The 26,897-nt window shown below is 45.7% G+C and overlaps 1 protein-coding gene across 1 annotated transcript in view; it reads right to left on the reverse strand.

The window, feature by feature from the left end:
• Positions 1–26,897, reverse strand: part of LOC122213773 (zinc finger protein 77-like) — a 46,518-nt gene that overhangs the window by 14,464 nt on the left and 5,157 nt on the right. Inside the window, exons 2-3 of the mRNA XM_042928008.1 lie at positions 26,334–26,460; positions 23,285–23,342 (exon numbers count right to left, since the gene is read on the reverse strand). Coding sequence (XP_042783942.1) covers positions 23,285–23,342; positions 26,334–26,460 — 185 coding nt within the window. The remainder of the gene's footprint in view (positions 1–23,284; positions 23,343–26,333; positions 26,461–26,897) is intronic.

Raw genomic sequence — 26,897 nt, forward strand, 5'->3', positions numbered from 1 at the left:
GCTCCGTGACCGTCACACTGCACGCGTGCTTTCTGGGCACGTCTTGCAGCTCGGTCCGAGCAACCTCACGCCCGCCTAGACTGCCCCCGACAAAGCTCCCCCCCACCCCCACCGCCCCGTCCCCACTAGGGAGTCGCGGATTCAGAGGCTATTTCCTGAGGCCGCCTTATGGCTACAAATAGTTTCCTTTATGAGACAACTCACCGGACAGTCTCTACCTGTCCCCCACCGAGGAGCAAACTCCTGCTTAGGTCGTCGCACACGCTCCCCGAATCCCAGGCCTCCCCCCTCCCCCAGCCTTCCTTCCCAGTTCCATCCGTCCAGGACCCAGGTGCCAACCCTAGGGACGGGGACACCCCGCCGCGGCCGCTTCCACCAAGGTCCGGCTGGTCCCATCCGCCCCTCCGGCCCGTGCACTCACCATCTTGGGGCCCTGCTCCGCGCCCTCGGGGCGTCCTCCTACGCCGCGCACACCCTCAACCTCGGCAGCTCAGGATCCCACTGCAACAGCCGCCCCGGCTGAAAGCCACACCCACCGGGCTCTCGCTTGGGCCTGATTGGATGGTGTACAGGCCCCGGCTCCTGATTGGGCGATCCTTTAGTCCCTGTAACCTGATTGGATGGGTTCCGAAAATAATCCCCCACAACCCAATTGGACGTTACCAAGCCACCTCGCTTCCTCACCGTGATAGGACAGCCTTCGGCCCTTCCCGTTCTGATTGGAGGGTAGTCCTGGCACCGCCCCTGTGACCACAAATTGGGCAGATCCCCCCCAGGCCCCGCCTCCTAGCCCCTGAGTGACAGGCTGGCGGTACACACGTGTCCGATCCCTCTTTGGGGAGGTCTCACTCAGCAGAATGCGCTCCAGGTGGCCTGACCCGCCTGCCTCCTATACTGTCCCGAGAAGCCGACTCACTTCCTCTGCGGAGCCTCCCTAGTCCAGGGGCGGATGGGATGCGACAAACAAAAGAGCCTGGTGACGCTTGTGTTTCTGGTCCACATCCGATGATGGTGCACCTGTCCGCTGTCTTTTTTTCAACTTTTTTTTTTTTAAAGTATTTTTGGGACAGAGAGAGACAGAGCATGAACGGGGGAGGGGCAGTGAGAGAGGGAGACACAGAATCGGAAACAGGCTCCAGGCTCCGAGCCATCAGCCCAGAGCCTGACGCGGGGCTCGAACTCACGGACCGCGAGATCGTGACCTGGCTGAAGTCGGACGCTTAACCGACTGCGCCACCCAGGCGCCCCTCCTGTCCGCTGTCTTTAAGAACAGCTCAGTGACGCGGCGCCTGGGTGGCTCAGAGCCTGCAGCTTGCCTGGGATTGTGTGTGTCTCTCTCTCACTGCCCCTCCCCCGCTTGCGCTCTGCCTCTGTCTCTCAAAAATAAAAGAATATTTAAAAAATTAAAATAAAAGAGACAGAAGAAAGCTCACTGATCTGTGACTTCACCTAGGGGGAGATAGGTCTCCCTGGGTTTTGACCTGGCCCTTTGAAAGCGTGAGGCCCCGCCCTCTGAATCAACATCCACTTCTCAGGCCTCAGGGCAATCAAACCTGCCCTGGGGCCTCAGCCAGCAAGGGACATGGGACCCCGTGGTCCCAGCGGCCCACAGCCACAGGTGGGCCTTACACGTTACAACCCTCAGGTGTGCGTTATATTCTGCAAGGAAAGTCACGGCAGATGCAGTTTGTAATCAGACCCGGTAAATGAGAAATGTAAACGCTCCGTTTCCTTCTTCAGGTGGTGTATTGATGTGGGACAGTTATGAGAACATACAAAAAAAAAAGAAAAAAGAACACTGAGTTTTAGTCTTACAAGTGTGAGCCCTATGGTATGTGAATTATATCTCCATTTTCCGAAACAAATTTAAAGGCCACAATAGCCAGGAAATCATGCCTCCTGGGCACTGTTGAAATACTTCGTGTCTCTGCGGATTTGCCCACTCTGCCTATTTAAGGTAAGTGACTCACACCATGTGGCCTGGTGTGGCTGGTGTCTTCCACGTGGTATAACATTGTCACCATACGTTCACGTGCATGCTGTGTCTGCCCTTCATTCCTCTCTGGGGCTGAATCACCGTCCCTCCTGTGGATACGCCGCACCCTGTTCATCCATCCACACACTGGGGGACACTTGGGACGTTTCCCTCTTTTGTGGGGTCTGCACAGTTTTGCACCTGGCATTCGTGTGCACACACCTGTTTCCGTTTACGTAGGACTGGAACACTTGGGTCACACTGCGGTTCTGTGTTTCACTTTTTGAGGAACCACCAATCTTTTTTCCATCTCATCATGGTTCTGACTCGCATCGTCCTGATGGGAGGATCGTTTCACGTGTCTATTAGACATTTGTGCGTCATCTTAAGAGAAATGGCTGATCAAGGTTTTGCTCCCTTTCTGACGGGGATGAGTTTTTGTCATTCAGATAGGAGTTCTTTGTGTATTCTGCAGGATAAAATCTTATCATACGTGCGATTTACAAGGACGTTCTCCCATCTATGGGTGTCCATTCAATCTCGATAATGACACCAAAGACTTTGATCTTGCTGAAGCCTCATTTACCTACTTTTTCTTGTGTTCCCTGTGATTATCCTGTCAGTTAAGAAACCTTACCGAATGCAAGTTCATCAAGATTTCTCCCTGAGTTTCTATCACTCTCAGATTATCCAGGACAGGCCCCTTCAGGGCTGGGGATTTTCAACAGAACTGTTTCCGTGGCCTGGAACTGAGATGCTCTGATAACGCACATGTCCCTAGACAGTTGTTTAATGTGAAAAAACATGAAGTTTATGGTAACTCATTTTCTATCTTAAGTGATGACTTTTGATTCCAATCTGAGTATAATTTGATACTCAATACTGTCATCATTATGCTTCCAACATAGCAAGCTCTTTGAAATGTTTTTAATTTTTGCTCTTAGAGGGAGAGAAACTGTGAAGAGGGGAAAGGAACAGAGGGAGAGATAGACAGAATCTTAACAGGCTGCACACTCCGTGATGAATCTGAAATGGGCCTCGATCCCATGACCTTGGGATTATGATGTGAGCAGAAATCAAGAGCTGGACGCTCAACCAACTGAGCCACCCAGATGCCCCCCACCCACCCCAGACTCTATTTTCTACCCTGTTTACACACATGACCATAACAAGGTTTTCAAGTGCCTTGACTCATCACAGACAAGGAAGTGCCTCATGGGAGGACAGGTGGGGGAAATGAAAGTGCCTTGTCTGAGGGCGAGGTGACATGGTTTCTGCTCAAGGAGAGAAAGCCACAGCCCAGTACTGAGCGCCAGGCCAGATTCCGCTGCCTGAGGCTGTGTTTGTCGTTCTCATTGGCTTTGTGAACACTATTTCTTCTCGTTGTTTACCGACAAGCAAGAAATACGCGTGTGTCTGGCTCCCCTTCCCACACTCTTGAGCTGCAAGATCGTGACTCCTGGTGTTCTTTGTCCAAGGTCATTACATAAGCACCAATTAGGTTTTCAACATTAGGAGTGACAATGCCATTTTTACAAACAAAAGGTGATAGTTGTAAGGAATTAGAGATAAAGGATAGTTGTAAAGGAATTAGAGAAAACCACAACAGAAATAAAAAGTCAAAGTTTAGAAGTCTTGTGAAAATACAAAAGGGAACCCTTCCTAAAATGAAGGCATGAGGCCAGCAGAAACCTCTTTCCCGTCCAACCCTGGTCAGTTGTGGACCCTGCAGATGAAAACAGCAGTGGCAGTGGACGAAACTTTCCTCCGACCAGCAACACTCCAGCCAATGAGACAGAGGCACACCAGCCATTGAGAGATAGACACAGACCAGCTGAGAGGGGATCACAGCCCAGCTGATGAGAGGCGGTCACAGCCCCGCCAATGAGAGTCAGTCACAGACCAGCCGATGAGGAGGCACCATCTTCAAACCCCCACCCCACCCCTTTTGTCCCAATGGGCCTTTTCTTTACAACAACCCACCCCAATTCTCCACCCCAATTCTCCTGTTCCCTATAAAAGAGCATCCTCTCCTTTCTCCTCTGAACTTGCCCACGGTTTTGCCGTTTCTTGTGTGTCCTGATTTGCAATCCTTGCTATTCCCAATAAATCCGGTTTTGCTTGTAAAATGCCAGACAATTAAGGTTGACCTACTTGGCATCAAAAGCTGTGCCCATGAGAAGTCTGCTGGCCTTCAGACCTACTCCTGTGTGGACTCAGACTGTTCCTACCTGGAACTGTGTGGGCCTTGGGACCATGTCTTTTTGGAACCAGTCTTTTCCTGTTGAAACAGGGTTTCTTAGGATATGCTCTTTTCGTTCTAAAGAAAAAGCTGTGGAATTGGACCCCAGTCATCAAAATTTGTGAGTCCTTCAGCCCCCATTCAGTGGTCCCCTCAGGTTTTGTGCTTAAAAACTGTGGTCTCTCCCCACGTGAATTTCTAACTAAAGTTCTAACTCACTTCAGCAGGAATTATCTCCCCTAGATGACTCTTATCAAAATTGAATTGGACAGTCATGACCCTATAATTGTCAAAAACAGATGGGATGCCTACTTTAATGGGTATTTGGAAGCTTCCAAACACTATCAGAATGTAAATTCCCTTCTCTGCAAAACACTGTTTCTAAATGATCAGAGACAAACCACTGAAAGGTGTTAAATGGCTTCCGAGTCTCCGTCTCCTTCCCCATCTTCTTTGTCTCCAGACACGTGGGCGCCTCTTCCAGTGCAGACCAGGCCATCAGTGCCCCCTTCCTCTCTTCCCTCTGCTCCCTCCCTGCCACCTGTGTACCCCCACCCTCCTCCTAATCCTTTCAGTGAAGGTCCTTTTCCTCTGATTCTCTCCCCAGTCCTTGCTCTCCTGAACCTGTTAAAACACGCCCCTGTGGGGGTCCAAATAAAGCCTAAGATAAAGCCTGATGGTCAGAGGCTGAACAGGGAGCCAGAGTTAGACTTTCCCAAAGCGACTGAGGATCCCCAGTGGTTTGCTGAAGAATTTAACAGTTATTCAAACTCACCACCCTGGTTTCTCAGATTTATACCAGTTGGATCACATGCTTGCTGGAGATGGCCAGGCCAAACACTGGATGAAGCTAGCCCAGTGGGAACACCCTAAAGAGTACTGGGGAATCAGACACCTACATGTTGGCCAGGATGCCAGAACATTCACTGGAAATACTGAGCGATGCCCTCTTCCCTTAAGCCTGGGGAGGGGAACAAAACTCAGCCTTGCACATCACAACCTGATGAGCATTTCCAGGATGATGACAACGGACTCCAAAGTGCGTTTCAAGAAAATTCTCAATTTTTACTGACAGCGTATGAAAGCTCTCTAAACAAAATTTTAAAAACACGTAGTTTCTGCTATCATTACAAAGAGCCGGGATGTTGGAGAAAAGCTTGTTTACAAACATAAGCAGTCGGCCCATCTGTATCCCTCCAACCGGCCTTTCCAATGTCCTCCTCATCCCCAGTGACAGGGCTCCAGGGAATCATAGGGGTTCTTCCCAGTCCTCCCTCTGACTCAGCTTGTGGAATCACCTCCACACTGGGAATGAGTCTCTGTCTTACACTCTTGGTGCCCAACCCCCGGCTGTAACACAGCTCCTGACTGGAAGGACTAAAAGTGTTTCAATAGTGGGGGAGTGGGGGGACCCTAAAATATCACAACAGGTTCCTGCCTCTGAGCCTTTTGTCTAGGCCCTTTGAGAGATACTCACCCTGTCCTTCTCTATTCTACTTCTCTATTCATTTATGGGGCTGATATTTCTTATAAAAGTGTCTTGCCAGATTTTGATTCCCTCAACATGGCCAAATAATTCTAGAATTTGGAGGTAGTAATCAAAATTCCAACCAAGGAAATATGTGACCCCGGGTCCTCTCTTCTATGCTCTGTCTTTGATGCACTACAGCAGGGGGTGGGAACACAGGTCATTTGTTCCCACTGGATCGGCTTCCATGCTCTTTATGGGCAAAATCCTCCACTGATATTGGCAGAATCTACAGTGCATCTCCCATGAAGATAACATTATAATTTCCAAGCCCTCTTGGCACAATGTGATAAATACTCTCTAACTATGGAGGCTGTTCAGGGCATCAAGCCCATGATGGAAGATTAGAAGGCTCAGGTGGTGTTGATGCCCTGTGGTAGTCCTTGAAACACCTCTGTTTTAATTGTGAGGACATCCAGTGGCTGACGGTGGATGTCCGTCCTGGACCCATCAGAAGTCAATGACATCTTCCCTCCACACCGTTGTTCCCAACCCCCACTGGCTACAGACACCCACTGCCCCTGAGAACAAATTCTTCACTGGGACTTATCTATGCAGAGGATTTTCCTATTCCAGTTGGTAAGTGTAGCGAGATTTTGCTCTCTCTTGGAGGCACAGAAATACACTGGACAGTCGTGCCCCAGGGACTGACGGTCTTCCTGTCGTTTCACAAACCACTAAAGCTGATCTGGAGGAGAGAGAGTCTTCCGCATCTCTACTTAGTTACAGTACGCAGGTAGTTTCATTGTCTGTTTCCCCCCAGTGGAAGACATCGTGTACCTGTTGCAACTTTTGGCTTTAAAGGGACATAAAGCCTCAAAAATCTGCAGTTTGCTCAAACTCAGGACCAACGCTTAGGGCACTTGATCGTGGAACCAGACCTCATTTGGATCCAAAGAAAACCCCTCAGGACTGCTTAATGCTGACACGTCCCCTTTTGACTCCCCATGGCAATTTACATGCCACTCCTCTAAACAGTAAAGATTTTGCATAGTTTACTGATGAGTCTTTTAAAAAAGATCAAAGTGGTAAATATTAGCTTGGGTGTGCTATTCCAAATCCTTATTTTCTTTAAAGATTTTATTTTATTGTCATTTGGGATTTTTAAAAATCTTTTTTAATGTTTATTTTTGAGAGGGAGAGACCGAGTGAGACTGACTGAGTCACCCTTGTGCCCCCAACCTCACGTGTTCTTGAAGGGAGCGGTGATTTGTCAAGTTCTCTCCCCAGGGTGTTTCTTCATATGAACTCGAACAGATGAGAACTTGTACACCTTCTCACACTTCTTACATTCACAGGGTTTAATCGTGCTGTGTGTTTTCAAATGACTTTGAAAACTCTGCAACTGGCTGAAAGCTTTCCCTCACTGGTAAATGCCATAACTGTTTTAGAAATTACATATAATCCATAAAGTTTTAATATGCCATGGTATAATGTCATCGCTTGACATTCTAATTATTAAAATGCTAGGTGTCACAGAATTAACCAGATTTCCTTGTCAGCTACATTATATTGACGTCTCATATCAAATCTTTAGCCATGACCATTTCTGAGGGGGCCTTTTAAAAAATTTAATGTTTATTTATTTTTGAGAGAGAGACAGAGAGTGAGAATGGTGAGGGGCAGAAAGAGAGGGAGACACAGAATCCAAAGCAGGCTCCAGTATCCAAGGTGTCGGCACAGAGACCGATGCAGGGCTCAAACTCACAAACCACAAGATCATAACCTGAGCTGAAGTTGGATGCTTAACAGGCCGAGCCACCCAGGCGCCCCACCATTTCTTTGTTTTATTTTGTAACTTACAGTGATTTTTGTGATACTCTTGCAATATGAGTTTGGTCTTAAACAAGATTCATGAAAAGAAGTCTTTTGTTGTTGTTTTCAAAAATACAGGTATTTGATATCATATCATCAAGCTCATAAAACTGAACTGAATAAGAATCAGAACCCACACACAGAATATCTTTGAAGCAATATGACAGGACACCACATCATTGAAATAAAGAGCAAACAATTATGATAAAATTATCAGCAGTTGCTTAACAAAGACATGTTCTCAAAATCTAAGGATGCAGAACCTCAGCTACATCAGTTACAATGAAGGAAACACCCCTTCCTCTGGGGCTGCAGCGTGGGTTTGCTAGTCACACAGCTGATATGGGGTTTGTGATCTAAACAGGTTTTTTATTCAATTTTTTTTTAACGTTTATTTATTTTTGAGACAGAGAGAGACAGAGCATGAACGGGGGCGGGGCAGAGAGAGAGGGAGACACAGAATCAGAAGCAGGCTCCAGGCTCCAAGCCATCAGCCCAGAGCCCGACGCAGGGCTCGAACTCGCGGACCTCGAGATCGTGACCTGAGCGGAAGTCGGACGCTTAACCAACTGAGCCACCCAGGTGCCCCTAAACAGGTTTTTTAAAACTCATATAACAACAATAAAAAAAGACATAAAGGCAAATAATACAACTAAATAATGGACAAAGAATGTAAGTGTATTTTCCCCAGGAATATATACAAATGGCCAAAAGCACATGACACAATGCTCAATGTCACCAATCATCAGGGATCCATATGCAAAATTCAACTGCGTACAGACACTTCCAACCTACTCTATGAGCCAATTCATCTGATACCACATCTAGTCATATGTAAAATGGATTCTACAACTTGATCAAGTGGGATTTATCTGCCAATAAAATGGTTGGTTCAGCAAGAAAACAGCAGTTATCAACCTTATGAACAGAACAGAAACAAAACCCCATGATCACGTCAACAGATACAGAAAAGATATCTGACTAAACCCACCACCCTTTCTGACAAAAATACTTAGCCAATCAAGAACAGAAGGGAACTTCCTCACCCAGGTAAGGGGCAGCTAGGAAAAGTCCACACCTAACATTTCAGCAGACACTTCTACAAACAAGATATGCAAATGGTCAATAGATTCATTAAAAGATGCTAGACAGTCATCAGGGAAATGCTCATCAAACTACAAGCAGAGACCCATTTACACTCACTAGGATGGTCACAAAGACAGTTTTCTTTTTAAGGCTAACGTTACTTGGTGATCACGAGTGGACCCAGGGAAGACCCAAACCACTCCGAGCTCGTGAGCAAACAGGTGCAGGTCTCACAGAGCCCACTGAGCTCATGGTTTCCCACAACCTGAAATGGAATGTAAGTTTTGTCCTCGGATCACAGCCACACTCTGTGACTATGCTGTCCAGGGTTATTTCAGATCTGTTTTATGGGTTTGTCCTTTCTGAAAGAACCCATTTGGCTTTTATTCTGACTACCTTTCAGAACCGGACCGTTCCCCTTGGAACTGTGCCTGTTGGAAATGCACTCGACTTCAGTCTGATTTCTTCTGCAAAGAGGCTACTCCTGTAGAAACCAGTGTTTAGAAACTTTTATTTTTCTAGAGAAAACAACTAAGAAATGGATTCCAGTCATCAAAGCACTGTGCAGGAACCCCCAACTGGAACCCTGGACAGTTTTAGGTTTGGGAACCAAGGTCTCTCCTAATGTGCATTTCTAACAAAATGAACCAATAGAACCAAATGTAATTTAAAACTACAGTGGCCTTTATGGGGAACTTCCAATCTCCCCAAACCTGTTTTATTGATAATTAGATTAGGAAGTCATAATTCTGAAACACTGAATTTGGTACGCATTTTAATGGGTACCTGTACAGACTTCCAAATATTTTCAAGAAACTATGTGTGCCTCTTTACAAAACACTATTTCATTAAAAAAATGTTTTTATTTAAATTCTAATTAGTTAACATACAGTACAATATTAGTTTCAGGAGTAGAATTCAGTGATTCCTCACTTACATACAATATCCAGTGCTCCTCACAAGTGTCCTCCATAAGAACCATCATCCATGTAGCCCATTCCCCACCACCTCCCTCCATCAACCCTCGGTTTGTTCTCTAGAGTTCAGCATTTCTTATGGTTTGTTTCCCTCTCTCTTTCCCCCTCATGCCACATATTCATCTGCTTTCTTCCTTAAAAACCACATGAGTGAAATCAGATGGTATTTGTCTTCCTCTGACTATTTTGCTTAGCATAATACATCTAGTTCCATCCATGTCACTGCAAATGGCAAGATTTTATTCTTTTTGATGGCTGAGAAATATCCCGTTGTGTACAGCACATCTTATTTTTTGACACAGAGAGAGACAGAGACAGAGAGACAGAGAGAGAAAGCACTTCTGTCACTTTATCTTCTGGGACTCCTATGATACGAATATTAATATGCTTTAAAGACTTGCTTAGTTCCCTAAGTCTTCATTTTTGATTCAATGCCTTTCTTACCCTCTTCCTTTCAGCTTCATTACTTTCCATAATTTTGTCGTCTATATCACTGATTCATTCCTCTGCTTCATCCATCCTCATTGTCATGGCTTCCATTCAGTTTGCATCTCAGATACAGCAACTTTAATTTCAGCCTGACTTGTTTTTAGTTCTTTCTTCTCTGGCGTAAGGGATTCTCTAGTGTCTTCCATGCTTTTTTAAAGCCCAGCTAATATCCTTATAATTTTTGTTTTAAATTCTAGCTCAGACATCTTACTTGTACCTGTACTGAATAAATCCCTGGCCATGACTTCTTCCTGTTCTTTCTTTTGAGTTGAATTCCTCTGTCTTGTCATTTTGGAGGTCAAAAAAAAAAAAAAGATAGATCCTCGCTATATTTTGGTCTAACTGGAACAACTGGCATTAACACACAGACAGTCAAAAACCCTGATGGATAAAAGGGAATGCATGCAGAGGCTCCCCTGATTTTCGGAAGTGGATGTCCACCCAACAGGTGCCATGGGGCAGCAGCAGAGATGGGGACACGTGGACACACGGTCCAGAGAAGACTGGTTAACTAAGAGAAAAAAATGAATCATTTCCCTCATCAACTTCATGGACACTAACAAAGTAATGTGGATTTAACTGTCATGGAATCAAATAGAACACAGAGAGGAACTTATCACATGTGTGATTATGACCTGAGTGATGGAAGAGTTTTCTCACAGAACAACAACCAAAAAAAGGTAATCTAGGGGTGCGTGGGTAGCTCTGTCAATTAAGTGTCCAACATAGCCTCAGGTAATTGTCTCAGTGTTCAGCAAGCTGCAGAGAGGGCCCCTCTTCCCCATCAGACCAGGAGAAGACTCACAGAGAAGTCCCTCTTGTTCATGCATGACAGGGCCACATGCAGACCCTCCCTCAAATCCATACTTTGTGCCTCACCCATGATTAGCTCAGCTGCTTGTCCCGCTGACCAAAGGGCACAAAATGCTTGCTGGTCCCACTTTTTTTGGCTTTCTCCTTCCTCCAGACCCCTGAACGTGGGCTTGCTCTCAGGCTGAGCCACACACAGCCCCTCCTGGGGACAGGGGAGCAGGCTGGCCTCAAGGAACCATCACGTCAGCATCACACCTGCTTATGCCTCCTTTCCTTCCTCCTCTCCTCCCTTCAGACACTTGCAGGTCTTATGCTCACCATGTTCTCCCCATTGATGCAGCCACTGCCCCTAACACAACAGCAACTCTGCTCCCACTCCCACTACTGGGGGCCCCTGCCCCCAGTGCAACAGTGCCTATCCCCCCCCCCCCCACACCCAGCCTATGCAATCATTCCTCTCAATACAGGACTCTCCTTACTCAATTCAGATTCTTCATTTGACTCTGTCCAACAACACCCCTTTCCTACCAAAACTTTACCCAGGCCACTGTCCTCCCCACAGGCCCCTGAACTGTGGGTGGCCCACACTCTGAGCCAACAAAGCCTTCCTTCACCACAGGGGCCCGATCCTGACAATGGGCTTTCTTGCTCATCTCTGCCACACAGAAAAGCAAAACCTGGTCCCATTTCACTGAAGATGCTGGAGGATCCCTGAGACTACACTTGGTTCTTGTTAGCACTTTGCACTAAAGTGTCCTCAGCCTAGTTCGATCTGAGTTTCTCTCCCGGGACCACTGTGAGTCCCCTGATCCTCATTCCAAGCTTTACTACCCCTGGAGGTGGTGGTCCTGACTCCTTTCACCAGGTAGGACTCAGCTGATCACAGGGAAACCGTCAGATAGGGATTTGATGGGACTATGGACACCCACCCCCCACCCACAGCAGAGTCTTGAGATGGGACCCTGGGACCCACAGGTGGAGAAGGGACAGGACACCAGGAACCCACCCGCAATCTAGAGCAGAGACTCAGGATGGAAAATCCCGGGAACACATGTGGGCATGTGATGAGACACCGAACACCCACACCATCCCTGGCCCAAGGCAAAGAGTTGGGACAGGACCCTGGGGGTCTCCTCAAGGGGAGAGGCCAGGATGCCAGGACTGCACCCAGTGGCCCACTGCAGAACATCTGGACACATCCTGTCAGACATCAAGGAGGAGAGGGGACACGGGCTAGGACCACACCCTGTGGCATAACATCTGGGCGCAACCCGGGGACTCAAGGAGGAGAGGGGACAGCAGGCCAGGACGGCATCCCGCGGCCCATGGCAGAGAATCGGATGGGGATCCACAGGACATGCACCAGGAAAGGGACAGGACTAGGGAACGCACCCCACGGCCTAGAGAGGAGACTCGGGTCAGGAACCCGGGACACTCAAGGAGACGAGACAGACGCTGGAACACCACTGCACGACCAGAAGTGGAGACTCGGAATGGGAGCCACAGGGTCTGGGAGACCCGGGCCCGCGGCCCCTTCCGGGGGTTCCAGCCGGTGGGAACGAGCCCCTCCGGGTCTCACTTGGGCCGGACTCATCATCTCGAGGCTCTGCTCCGGGGTCTCCAGGCGTCCTCCACTCGACACTGCGGCCCCGGGCGTGTGCGAGCACTGCAAAGGGGAGCCTGAGCCCGCGGGGAACGCGGATTCACGTCCATGAGGTGGGATTGCACCCGCCCCCGGGCCTGATTGGATGGTTCCCGGGCCCTCCTGCCCGGATTGGGCAATACTTCAGGTCCTGCGACCTCATTGGATGGTGTTCCAAACGGGCCTTTGTGTTCTGATTGGACGGTAATTCCGGGCCCCTGGGGCCCCACATTGAGCAGGTGCCCAATCCCCATCCCCAGTCCTGCCTCCTGCTCCCTGAGTGGCAGGCTGGCAATACACACGGTCCGATCCCTGTGCCCCTAGGTTGCAGAATGCGCTCCTGGCCCGCTCACCCGCCTGCATCCTCCTGTCCCGGGAGTCTGACTCAGTTTCTCCGCGAAGTCTCCCTTGTCCAGCGCCGGATGGGCACGTGACTAAACAGAAGGGCTAGTTGATGCTTGTGTTCGAGGTGCAGGGGGCAGGGTGATGGTGCCCTTTGTCCCCTGTGTTTAAGAACAATTCAGTGAATGGTGACGTCACCACCTGGAAGGCAAGGTCTCCCTGGGTTTTGACCTGACCCTTTGACGTGCCCCCCTCCATGGGACGTGGAACCCTGTGGTCCCAGCCAGGAACAGCCACAGGTGTGACACCAGGTGTGCGTTATATTCTGCAAGGAAAGACCCGGCAGATGGGAGTTTGTAGTCAGTCCCTGTGAATGTGGAACCAACCAGGCTCTATTTCCTTCCTCAGATGGTGTATTCATGTGGGACAGCTCTGCGAACATACAAAATAAAAGAACACCTGAATTTTACTTTTAAAAGTGTGAGCACAGGAGCACCGGGGCAGCTCGGTTGGTTGAGCTTCCCACATCAGCTCAGACCATGATCTCAGTTTGTGAGTTTGAAACCCCCATCTGGCTTGCTGCTGTCAGCACAGAACCTGCTTCAGATCTTCTATTCACCTGCCTCTCTGTCCCTCCCCGACTTGGGCACTCTCCCTCAAAAGTAAATAAAACATTTTAAAAAATGTTTAATGTAAAACTTTCAAAAAAACATTTTAATTAAAAGTGTGCGTTCATTTTTCAAAACAAATTTAAAAGCCAAAATAACCATGAAACCATGCTCCCAGCCACCACTGAAATACTTTATGTCTCTACAGATTTGTCTATTCAGCATATTTTATATGAATAGACTCACACTATGGGGCCTGGTGTGTCTGGTGTCTTTCATGCAGCATAATTGTTTCAAGATTCACTCATATTGCAGAACGTGTCTGTCCTTCATTCCTTTCTGGGGGTGAATCACCGTCCGTCCTGTGTCTATGCTGCACCCTGTTCATCCATCCACGCATTGGGGGACACTTGGGACGTTTCCCTCTTTTGCGGGGTCTGCACAGTTTTGCTCCTGGCATTCCTGTACACACATCTGAGTGTCTGTTTCAGTTTATGTAGGACTGGAACACTTGGGTCACACTGCAGTTCTGTGTTTCACTTCTTGAGGAACCACCAAACGTTTTCCACGTCAGCTGCCCTGACACTCCCACCAGCCAAGCACAGGGTTCCGCTTTCTCCACATCCTGGCCGCCGCTTCTTTTCTGGATTCTGGCTCCTAGCCGTCCTCGTGAGTGGGAAGTGGCATCTCATCGTGGTTCTGACTCGCATCGTCCTGATGGGAGGATCGTTTCATGTGTCTATTAGACATTTGTGCGTCATCTTAAGAAATGTCTATTGAAGGTTTTCCTCATTCTCTAATTGGGTCAAGTTTTTGTTATTCAGATATAGGGGTTCTTTGTGTATTCTGCAGGATAAAATCTTATACATGCCACTTACAAGGATGTTCTCCCATTTTATGGGTGTCCTTTCAATCTCTCGGTAATGACCTTTGATGCACAAAAGACTTTCATCCTGCTGAAGCCTCATTTACCTACTGTTTCTTGTGATCCCTGTGGTTATCCTGTCACAGTTAAGAAACCTTACTGAATGCAAGTTGATGAAGATTTCTTCCTGTGTTTCTATCACTCTTGGGTTCCCCAGGAGAGGCCCCCAGGGCTGGGAATTCTCAGCAGAGATGTTTCCAAGGCGTGGAACTGAGATGCTCTGATAACACACATGTCCCTAGACAGTTTAATGTGCAAGGCCATGGAGTTTAAGGTAATGGAGTTTCTGATTTAAATGATGACCTTTGATTCCCATGTGAATGTACTTCTATATATCCATACCTTCATCATTATTTTCCAACATACAAGTTCTTGATGATTGATCATTCTAGGCTAAGTCCTTGCAGTGCATTGTATAGAAAAGGATGGCTATTATTGAACATTTGTTCCTATTTATAAAACTTAAAAGTATCATTTGTGAAGTGCGAAGAAAAGCTTGGTTATAGTACTGATGGAATTGTCATGACTCAGCTCCTCTTTCCGTATTGATATGGTGGCAACACTGCTTCTCATTCCTTAGAACATGCTCCACATTTGCATTTGTTTTGGTGTCTTGACCTCAAAGACTAATATTTGTACACTTTTTACAAAAGGTTCTCTCCTCTTCATGAGAGTTGTTTTGATTTGTGAATAGTAACTTCATTTCTCATTTGTACTGGCTGTCATTTTTCAAACTTGCTTTTTCATAGTGAATAGAAGCAGAAATGTAAGGTCATCCTGAATACCTTCTAATTATTTTTTCTCTGGTTACCCTGATATGTTGGTGATGTTCTGTATACACATTCCTTTGGGTAGGAAACAAGACATGTTCCTTCTTTTTGACTGTAATCCTTACACCCGCCTGTCCTGGCGCTGGCTGGGAGATCTACAATGCTGTTCAAGGGGACTGCAGTGCTGGGAATTCGTGAGGTGTATACAATTCTACTCAACAAGTGACTCGTAACACATACATATGTATTCCTTCATAAACCGTATTTGGAGATGTCCTTCGGAATGACTTGAAAGTTCTTATGTATTCCTAAATGACTAAGAATATTTGTCATGCATGAATATTGAATACTATAAAATACTTTTTCTCTGCCTACTTAGATAATTTTACATAGTTTTTTTTTTTTTTTTAATGTGGCACTGGGGTGAGTAGCGGTCATTGATTTTGAGCATTCTACTGGAAATTATACATGAACAAAAATGCACAAAACATGCACCTAACATAAAATTTAAACAACGAGCATTAATGACATCACAACATGAACAAGAAAGGTGGCCACCGCATCCCACATCCTACTTGAATTGGTGTTCTGACCAAAAACGCACCCTGCCTCCCTGTGGGCTCCAACAACTCAGCATTGAACACTTCATTTCCTTTTGCTTCCTTACTTTCATCACCTGTGTGCACAATTTCTCCAGGTTCATATTGCATGTAAGCAGAATCAAAAGGCTTGTACCATTTTAAATCAAATCTCTTTTGTTTCAATGTTTGGACTTCTTTCTTTTTAATGTTTATTTATTTTGAGAGACAGAGAGACAGCAGCAACAGGGGTGGGTCAAAATGAGAGGGAGGGAGAGAATCCCAAGCAGGTTCCATGCTGTCAATGCAGAGCCCAATGCGGAGCTTGATCTCGTGAGATCACCACTGGAATCAAAATCAAGAGTTGGACTTGATGGGAACTGACTGACCCAGGCACCCCAAAATGCTTGGACTTCTGCACTTTACACTTCACTCATTCGTATTAAACTGTGTTGCCCTTGTAGGCTCAGCAATTTTCCTGACTTGATTCAACGACTTGCAGCTGTTTCAGTGGTCCCCAGTTTATCCACATGAAACCAAAGATCCCAATAACTTCCTATGCAAATTTGTTTTGAATTACAGAAAAATGATTTAACATTTTTTCAATGTTTTATTTTTTTAATCCATTAACATTTTGAAGACATTATCCTCTCCATTTACAAAAAAAAATTTTAACCTTTATTCATTTATGAGAGACAAGAGACAAACAGAGCATGAGTCGGGGAGGGGCAGAGAGAGAGGGAGACACAGCATCCAAAGCAGGCTCCAGGCTCCGAGCTGTCAGCACAGAGCCCGACGTGGGGGGCTCGAACCCACAAACCACGAGATCGTGACCTGAGCTGAAGTCGGACACCCAACCCACGGAGCCCCCACGCACCTGTCCTCTCCTTTCGTTTGCACTATTTCAACTCCATCTCGACGGCCACAGAGTGATCGCCTCCTGCTCCACCAAGACCTTGTCCACGTGAGGACCCACATCTCAGTGGATGCATCGCCATCATACCAGTTGTTCCTGAACAAAACAATGGAGTCTCCTTTGACTCTCTCTCAGCCCACCTCTAAACCAGGCAACTCTGATGGCTCCAACTTCAAATTCTCTTTGCGCACGAACCTCCACATCATTGCCACTGCTGCCAGCCCAGTGTGACCCACCAGCTTTTGCAACGTCACCGTCCTGCTGTTGTCATGGTAACGGTGGGGTCCTGTGAGGGTGGCCCAACAGCTCTTCATGAAGGTCCACACCACCCACCACCAAAGTCAGTATTCCTGGTCAGCCAGTGCATGCGACCCACCCTATCCTGCCCCCTCACTCTGCTGTAGGCACAGTGGCTTCCAGCTGTCCCTCGGATATCCAAGGTCCCCTCCCTGCTTCAGAATGCATTCCTCTCCTGGGGCTGCTGTAACAGCGCCACACACTGGGCGGCTGAGAGGACAGACATTTGTGGTGTCACAACTGAGGTGGCTGGAAGCTTGAGATCAAGTTGTCTGCAAGATTGGTTCCTTCTGGAGGCTCTAAGGGACAATCTGACCCACTTCTGGTGGTTGCCAACAACCCTATGCATTCCTTGGCCGGTAGACACATCATGCCAATCCCTGCTTCTGTCTCACATGGTCAAGCTCTGTCTTCAGTGCAGGCCTCTGTGTCCAAATTTCCAGGTTTTATAAGGACATCCATCACTGGGGGGAAGACCTACCCTAATCCAGTGTGGCTTCATCTTCCTTACATGTGCAAACAGTTTATTTCTAGATAAGGCTGTATTCTGAGGTTCCACGTGGATATGAAATGTGGGGGGTACAATACTGAACCGAGTATGTGTATGTTTGTACTGCATATACCTTGTCATGAATTTAGGTATTGACTTCCAGTGTTACCTGAAATCATTATTTTACTGCTTTGTTTTCCTAGATCTTTTGACCATATATACAGCTATCTCTCTAAAATATACCCATTTCAGACTATATGTATTTGTAAGAAATACATAATCTCCATATACCTTTTCCTTTTGTCCCTTCACTGTACTCCATTTTTCCATGCGACTGTGAAAGGTCAATAAAATTACGTAGATAATTATGGTTCTGCTGAATTATTTCATTGTGGATAAGGCTAACAGCCACTTTTCCCAGAATCCCCATATTCGTGGTTCTAGGTGACAACTCACTGGTGGCCTGAGTATTGAAAGTAGAGGTGAAGATGCCCTAGTCTAGTGTTGGGGTCACCATACAGATGGACAAATGCATAGGGGCTTATTTGCCAACAACCTGCAGCCCAAATTTCTTACTAGCAGCCTGTTAATCAAGCATGTACCAAACCAAACACTAACCTTTTCCCCTCCTATTTTCTTAGCAGTCTTGCCTTCCACTCATGTCTCTATGACCCCCCCCCCCCCAAATATGGATCAGATGCCATGGTCAGAAAGCCACAGCTTTGAGTTTTCCACCCAGCCCCACTGTGTCCCCCGAGCCACTGATTTAAACTGTCACGCTTCTTGAATTTCTCTGGTGCTTTGACTCCCTCTTCCTTAATGACAGTCTTGAGTATGTGTAACATATCATTTGTATAGCAAGCACCCATTCTCTCAGTGATTGTGGAAGGCCAGACATCTTGATTCCAGGACAACAGATATAATGGCACAGCTAAAAACCACATGGGACTCTGACCCTCTACTGCCCTGTTGAGTGTCTGTGCTGTTGTATCCTTCCATGTGAGAAATGAGCACCTTCCTCATATCTCAGGCGGGATGTGGGAGATTTCTCTTACTTCAAGCCAAGAATTCAGTAACTGTTCACTTTTTATATTGTGATTAAAAACGGTGTGCATTTGTTTAGTCAAACACAAGTTTGTATGCATGTTGCCCAGAAGAAAACTCGTTAATCATTTTTAAACCACATGTATACTAATGAATGTAATTCTCTTTACTTTTCATTGGCTGAGAGATTTTATCAAAATATGCGTTTCCACTTATGGGGTGTTAAATCTGTCTGGCTAGTTCTCATGAGACAATTCTTAGTTGAAAGTCTCATGCATTTTTGGTCATAATACCAGGTACATTATGATTGTATGGTTGTTTCCCTTCAGGTCAATTTTTTAAATCCTTGCATACGCAAGACTGTCGTTAACATGACTGTAGTACATTAATAACTCTAGGATAATGACTTTGTGAAAGACCTCCAAAGAACACCAGGACCAAACCTATAGCCAGAGAGGATCATATTACCTTGGCCATACTTTTGCAAATCCTTTTTTTTTTTTTTTCCAATTAAGATTCCATTTTATTATTTTCTTTTCATTTTTTCACGTTTTATTTTTGAGAGACAGAGACAGAGTGCTAGTGGGACAGAAACAAAGAGAGAGGGAGACACAGAACCCAAAGCAGGCTCCAGGCTCTGAGCTGTCAGCACAGAGCGCAATGCGGGGCTCAAACTCACGAGCTGTGAGATCATGACCTAAGCTGAAATCAGACGCTTAAAACGACTGAGCCACCCAGTTGCCCATTAAGATTCCATTTTATTATTTGCTTACCTCACCTCTACACACAATGTGGGGCTCAAACCCACAATCCAAGACCAAGAATACCGTGCTCTATTGACCTAGTCAATCACATACCCTACAAATCCTTTTAAAGGCACCGAAGCAGCAATACTTTTCCCTTCGACGTCCAGCCCAACAGGATGTTATGCACCATTGCATGACCAAATACATAGCCAAGGGTACCACCAAAAACATTTCGTCCCATAGCTGGAATGTCTTTGGGGCACCTCAGAACTGCAGAATGTTATGGAAACAATGAAGTGTTTTTATCTCTAATAAGGATAAAAATGAAGAGGCTCCTATGTCCAGAATTTATCAGATGGCATACTTTGGCTGGCTGATGTGGCTGATATTAAGGGTACTGGTCATTCCACACTTTACCTCCTCGGGGCCAGAGGAAAGCACCCCAGTGGTATTTCCACCACAGTCACTGCTCGTGGAAAAAAAAAAAAAAAAAAGCAAACCTGAGTTATGGTTCAAAGGGGTGTTCTTCTAAGTCATAATTTAGAAGAAAATCAACCGAAGACACTAATAATGACTCCCAGAAACACAAAACCAGTATCAACTTTGAAAATTGAAGAAAAATGGGCACCTGGTTGACTCAGTCGGTTAAGCCTATGACTTCAGCTCAGGTCACAATCTTACAGTTCATGGGTTCGGGCCCCACACTGGGCTCTGCATTTACAGCTCAGAACCTGGCGCCTGTTTGTATATCTCCCTTTCTCTCTCTGCCCCTCCCCCATGTGTGTACTCTCTTGCTCTCAAAAATAAACATTTCTTAAAATTTTCAAAAAACTGAATAAAAAGACAGAATTGATATGAAAATATATCACCCAATAATAAGGACAGAAAAGTAGAGTAGACACAAAATGAGAATATTCCAGTTTCACAACAGAGGACAGAAAAGAACTTTCGAAAATACAAGTCTCATATCATGATAATGTAACAAGAACATTTTGGAATGTATAACTCAATAAATTTTCTTTGTAAAAGTATATAAAGTTATATGTACACACCAGCAATAGACACATTTTTATCACCTATGGGTCCAAAAGACATTGTAATGGGAAAGAGACATGTACATAACCGTGTGATTACTTCAAGTCTGAGGTAACAACATCTAGGTCACACAGATGTAGAGGACAAAGAAGGCCACTTAAAACCATCAGTGTTAACATCAGTGACACGAACTAGGAATTCATACACTTGGGATCCCAATCAAGGAAGAGGCACCTGGAAACTCAAAACCATATTCACAATAATGAAAATATTTCTCTCCCGCCTGAATTTTCATGAACAAAATACATGAAGTTCTATACCTGAAGTTTTCCCAAAATTGTGTCCATTCAGGATCATCTCCATTGTACTGGCTCGCATTTTCAGTAAGAATTTAAGGGAGAATAAATGCTATGCCACAGTGTGTCTGTGCTCACAGACTCCTGGGATACCCAAAGGCTTTTCCATGGTGCTTAAGTTCACATGGGTCCTCGAAGGGAAGAGGGACAACTGAGGGCTTTCCCACACAGCAGTCATTCATAAGGTTCTGCCCAGGACTTTGGGACACTGGAAGGTCTTAGCAGAGTCCTTGCATACAGAGGCTTACTGTCCACTGTGCAGCCTCACATGTTCTTGAAGGAAGCAGTGATCTGTCAAGGTCTCTCCCCAGGGTGTTTCTTCATATGCGCTCGAAGAGACGAGGAGAACTTGTACACCTTCCCACACTTCTTACATTCATAGGATTTAATGGTGCTGTGTGTTTTCAAATGACTTTGAAAAATTTGCAGCTGATTGAAAGCTTTCCCACACTCGATACACTCAAAAGGTCTCTCCGCAGCGTGTGTCCTCATATGGGCTCGCAGGCTAGCAGGAGAGGTAAAGGCATTCCCACACCGCTGACATTCGTAAGATCTCCCTCCAGAGTGTGTCCTCATATGTACTCCCAGGTTTGAAGGAGATGGGAAGGCTTTCCCACAGTGCTGACATTTAAAGGGTTTTTCCTCAGTGTGGGTCCGCACATGTATCCTTAGGTCTCTGTGATACCTGAAGGTTTTGCCACACTCCTCGCATTCATAGGGTTTCACTACATTGTGTGTGGTCATGTGACGTTCAAAAGGTCGATGCTTCCTGAAAGTTTCCCCACACTCCTTACATTCCAAGTGTCCATCCCCTGAGTGTCTTCTCATAATATGTAGTACGAGGGTGTAGTGACGAAGGAAGGCTTTCCCACAGTGCTGACATTTATTGGGTCTCTCCCCAGTGTGTCTCCTCATATGTTCTCGCAGGCACGACTTATACCTGAAGGCTTTCCCACACTCCTGACATTCATAGGGTTTCTCCCCCGTGTGTGTTGTCACATGTTCTTGTAGGCATGACTTATACCTGAAGGCTTTCCCACACTCCGGACATTCATAGGGTCTCTCCCTGGTGTGTGTTGTCACATGTCCTCGCAGATTCCACTGATATCTGAAGGCTTTCCCACACTGCTTACATTCATACGGTCTTTCCCCAGTGTGTGTCCTCATATGTATTCTCAGGTGTGTTTGATCCCCAAAGCCCCTGTCACATTCCTTACATTCATAGGGTTTCACTATACTGTGAATAACCATGTGACGTTTAATATGATGATACTTCCGGAAGGATTTCCCACATCCCTTACATTCATAGGGTCTTTCCCCAGTGTGTGTCCTCATATGAACTCGCAGGTCTGAGTGATGCCTAAAGGCTCTGCCACACTCCAGACATTCATAGGGTTTCACTACATTGTGTGTGGTCATGTGACATTCAAAATGTAGACGTTTCTTGAAAATTTTGCCACACTCCTTACATTCAAAGGGTGCATACCCTGTGTGTTTTCTCTCAGGTATTCGAAAGGAATGCTGACCAGGGAAGGCTTTCCCACCCGGCTGATATTTATAGGGTTTCTCCCGAGCGTGGGTCCTGACATGGTTTTGCAGGCTTGACTTATACCCGAAGGCTCTCCCACACTCCTGACATTCATAGGGTCTCACCCCAGTGTGAATTCTCACATGACGTGTAAGGTAGCAGTGATACACGAAGGTTTTCCCACACGTGTCACACACATGGACTCTCTGTCCACAGTGACCTTGCACATGACGTTTAAAGGAAGCTGTGCAAGTGAAAGTTTTCCCACATTTCTTGCACTCTATAGACTTTTTACTACGGAGACTCTTCGCATATGTCTCCGATGCTCTCCCGGTGACCTGACCCTCACAGGGTTTCTCTACAAGGTCTGTGTCCACATGAGTGTTGAGGCTCGTAACAGAGCTGCAAGCCTGCCCACACTCCTCACCAGGACTAGGTTTGAGTCGTGGGTGAGGTCTTCGCGGCTTCTCTAGGAAGGAACCATCTGCAAAGGCTTCTCTACACTTAGTGCATTCACAGGATTTGCCTCCAGTAGGACACCCCTCATGCACAGTAAGACTTGTAATTGGGTTCAGGGTTTCTCCACATTGATCTCCTTCAATACGTTCACAGACACTCTCCACCAAAGGACTTCTGTTCAAAATAGGAAGGTACATGGTTAGGAAATGATGATTAGAAACTATCTCTTTATTAATTAATGATCTATTGATGTTTGTTAATCATTATTGCACTATATAATGGCCACTGTCAATGAATAGTGATGTTTGTGGCACTGTCTGCATGGTTACAAAATGGTAAAAGCCTAAAACCCATCATGCTTATGCCATAATCTCTGGCTGACAACTCAAACAGAGTCATAACACTTTGGGATTCGTACATATAGTTTTCTCTGACCATTTTTTCCAACGCAATGTTTTTTCACATGATCAATACCTAGAATAAATTTATAAAAATTTCTTGTGAAAATTTTGACTACACCATTGTTGTGCTAGGTTTACAGCTGCTCTCTAATTTCAGGTCAGTCTCACAATCGCCAACATCCTCCCAACATCCTCCCTTACTCCCTTACAAGTGTCACTCACCTCAAAAGCCCTTCTTGCTTTCGGGTCAGATCTCCATTGCTGTGAAATTTCTGCTTCTCTACAAACACAGAACAGGAATCATTTTTTGTAAACATTAGTATTTTCTCTTCACTCAGAGGCTTATTCTGCAAAGAATTCTGCTAAGTCTTTGATCCATTCATTTTACCTTGACTGGGAGAAACTATAAGAATTGGGAGCCTAGGGGGCACCTGGGTGGCTCGGTCGGTTAGGCGTCTGACCAGCTCAGGTCATGGTCTCACAGTCTATGAGTTCGAGCCCCATGTCGGGCTCTGTGCTGACAGCTTGGAGCCTGGAGCCTGCTTCAGATTCTGTGTCTCCCTCTCTCTCTGCCTCTCCCCTGCTCATGCTCTGTCTCTCTCTGTCTCAAAAATAAATAAAAACATTTTAAAAATTAAAAAAAAAAAAAGAATTGGGAGCCTAGTTGAATTTCGTGGAAATGACCTGATGCATAGGGTTAAAAAACAGACCATATGTCTACTTCTATTCATACTAATCCCGAAATGTAAATGAACTTCATCACGAAGAACAGTCATGGGACTAAAAACTTCTGAGGACCTTTGGGACATGGGACTTTGGCAATAATAGAGAAAGTGTCTGAACCTGCAGCCCATTCATTCAGAAATATTTCAAACAAGATGCAGACTAATGTGGAGATAAGACTTATTAGAAGAGGCAGTTAGGAAGGAACTGGGCAAGATACACACATCCACACCCTGCCTCTACAGGAAGACAGAAAGACTGGCCACGTGAGCTACGGTGGATGAAAAGTCCAACAGGGAGGACAGGTGACTGGCAGACATCACCCTGCTCAAACAAAGACTGAGTCACGTTTCTAATGGATGTGTCCAAACGCCAATCCCTTCTCCAGAACCTGGTCCACCTGACGGTTGGCCTGTTCTGAAGGCACATGGGCCCTCAGTGGAGGCTGCCTGCACTGCCCCAGCTGCCATTAGGAGATTAGATGGTGTGTGTGTGGCTGCTGCCCTGACCCTGAAAAGAGCTCAGCAGAAGGGAGGATCTGAAGGGCAACAAGCAATCTGGAAGATGGGCCTAACTTTGGTCTTCACAGTCATGATGACTGATAATTGTGGGACTTTTTATTATTCATTCATTCATTCATTCATTCACTCACTCATTTTTTGGTAGAAGCATACTGACCTATATATTCGTGTCAGGTGTGCAACATGGGGGTTCAACGATTCCATACATTACAAAATGCTCACCATAAGAAGTGTAATTGTTGTCACTATACAAAACTACAAAATTATTGACCATATTCCCTGTGCTCTACTTTTCCTTCCCATGACTTATTCAATTAAGTGCAAATCTGTCCTTCTCAATCCCCTCCATGATTTCACCTGTCTCTCAATCCCATTCCAATCCCACAAACACCAATTTGTTGTCTACGGTTTTAAGTCTGTTCCTATTTTCTGTTGTCTGTTCATTTTGTCATTTAGATTCCACATATAAGTAACCTGTTTTGTTTGTCTCTCTGTCTGACTTATTTACTTGGTGTAATACTCTCTAGGTCCATCCATGTTGTCACAAACGTCACAAATTCGTCCCTTTTGTATTACTGAGGGATAGTCCCTTGTATGAAGATACAACATCTTCATTATCCATTCATCTGTTGAAGGACACCTGCATTGCTTCCCTATGTTGAGTACGGCGAGTAACAGTCCGGTGAACCAGAGGGTGCACACGTCTTATCGTGCTGGCTTTTTTTCTTTGGTGAACTAGCCAGAAGCGGAATTATGGACTACATGGTACTGTTGTGTTTCATTTTATTGTGGAAATTCCAAACTGTTTGCCAAGCTGGTTGCACCCATTTAAACCCCACAGACGAGGAGTTTCCTTTTCTCCACATCCTCACCAACACTCGTATTTCCTGTCTTTTTGACACTAGCCATTCCGGCTGCTGTGAGGGGACAGCTCATGGTGGTTTTGATGTGCATTTCCCTGAGGATTAGTGATACTGAGCAGCCTTTCATGTGCCAAGTGGCCACCTCTATTATTTTCTGTGGGAAAATGTCTGTTATGTTTGCTATGTTCCCCTTTCAATTTTTTATTTTTCCTTTTGTTTCCCTTACCTGAAGGGATGAGTCCACAAAAATACTGCTAAGGCTGATGTCCATGAGTTTAGCACCTCTGTTTTGTCTTAAGCTGTGTATGGGTTCAGGTCCTACACCGAGGTGTTTAATCCATATTGAGTTTCCTTTCATGTAAGGGGTACGAAGCTGGCCCAGTTTCACCTCCTTACAAGTAGCTGCCTCATTTTCCCAACACCACTTATTGAAGAGACAGTCTTTTCCCCATTGTATATTCTCTGCTCCTTCTTTAGAGACTCTTTAACCGTATAAACACGGGTTCATTTCTGGACTCTCTATTCTGTTGCCTTGATGTTGGTGTCTGGATTTGTGCCAGTACTATCCTGTTTTGTTGAGTATAGTTTGAAATCTGGGACTGTTTTATTCAGCTTTGGTATGCCTTCTCAAAACTGCTTTGGTTATTTGGAATCTTTTCTGTTCCACACAGAATTTAGAATTTCTTGCTATAGTTCTTTGAAAACTACTACCAATATATTGATAGGGATTGCACTGAATATGTAGAGCGCTTTTCATGGTATAGGCATTTGCAAAACAGTTGGTCCATACTATCCATGACAAAGGTGTGGCATTCCCTTTATTGTGTCATCTTCAATGTCTTTCATTAAATGTTTTATACCTGCCAGAGTACAAATCTTTCAACTTCCTTGGTTACTTTTAGGACAGTATCCTGTAGTTTTTGAAGTAACTGAATATGGGTTTGTCTTCTTAATTTCTCTGCTGTTCTGGTAGTAAATATAGAAATGGAACAGATTTTGGAATATTAATTTGTGTTCTGCAACGTTACTAAATCCATGTATTAGTTCTAGTAGTATTTGGTAAAGTCCTAAGGATATTCTATGGACAGTCTCATGTGATTTGCAAATATTGAGCTTTTCTTCCTCCTCCTGAAAAGACCAGGGAAGGTATGGAGCCATCCTTACCCACGGAGGACAGATTCCTGCAGGTCTCCAGCATCACATCTCTGTAGAGCTTCCTCTGACCACGATCCAGCAAAGCCCACTCTTCTGGGGTGAACTTCACAGCCACATCCTCAAAGACCACAGAGGCCTGAAACATACCACACACTCTATTGCTGCAAAGCTCCATCATCACCCACGTGTGTGGGAGGATGAAGGGTGACAGGCGGGGAGCTGCACTCCATTCCTAGGACCCCTGAGTCACAACAGAGGGTGAGGACAACAGCTGACATGGACTTACACACACCCCATTTACTGGGATATTTACACTGAGACAGATCTGAGCAGACCAGTACTGTACAGACTGAAAAGTGAAATATTCGCTCGGACAACACACAGACCGGAGGACACACGCTTGGCTTGCTCTAAGACGATTATGCCTCATCATCGGCTCCAAGAACTGGAACCAGAATGTCAGGATGCTGTGGACACTCAGATTCCAGGGCTGCTTGATGGGAGCAGCTCTCGCCCTGGAAGGAACAAGGGCAAGAGCCTGCTGGAGTCCCCTCTCTTCCGAAGAGGCGGACA

This window comes from Panthera leo, chromosome A2 (assembly GCF_018350215.1).
Source record: "Panthera leo isolate Ple1 chromosome A2, P.leo_Ple1_pat1.1, whole genome shotgun sequence".
NCBI lineage: Eukaryota > Metazoa > Chordata > Mammalia > Carnivora > Felidae > Panthera > Panthera leo.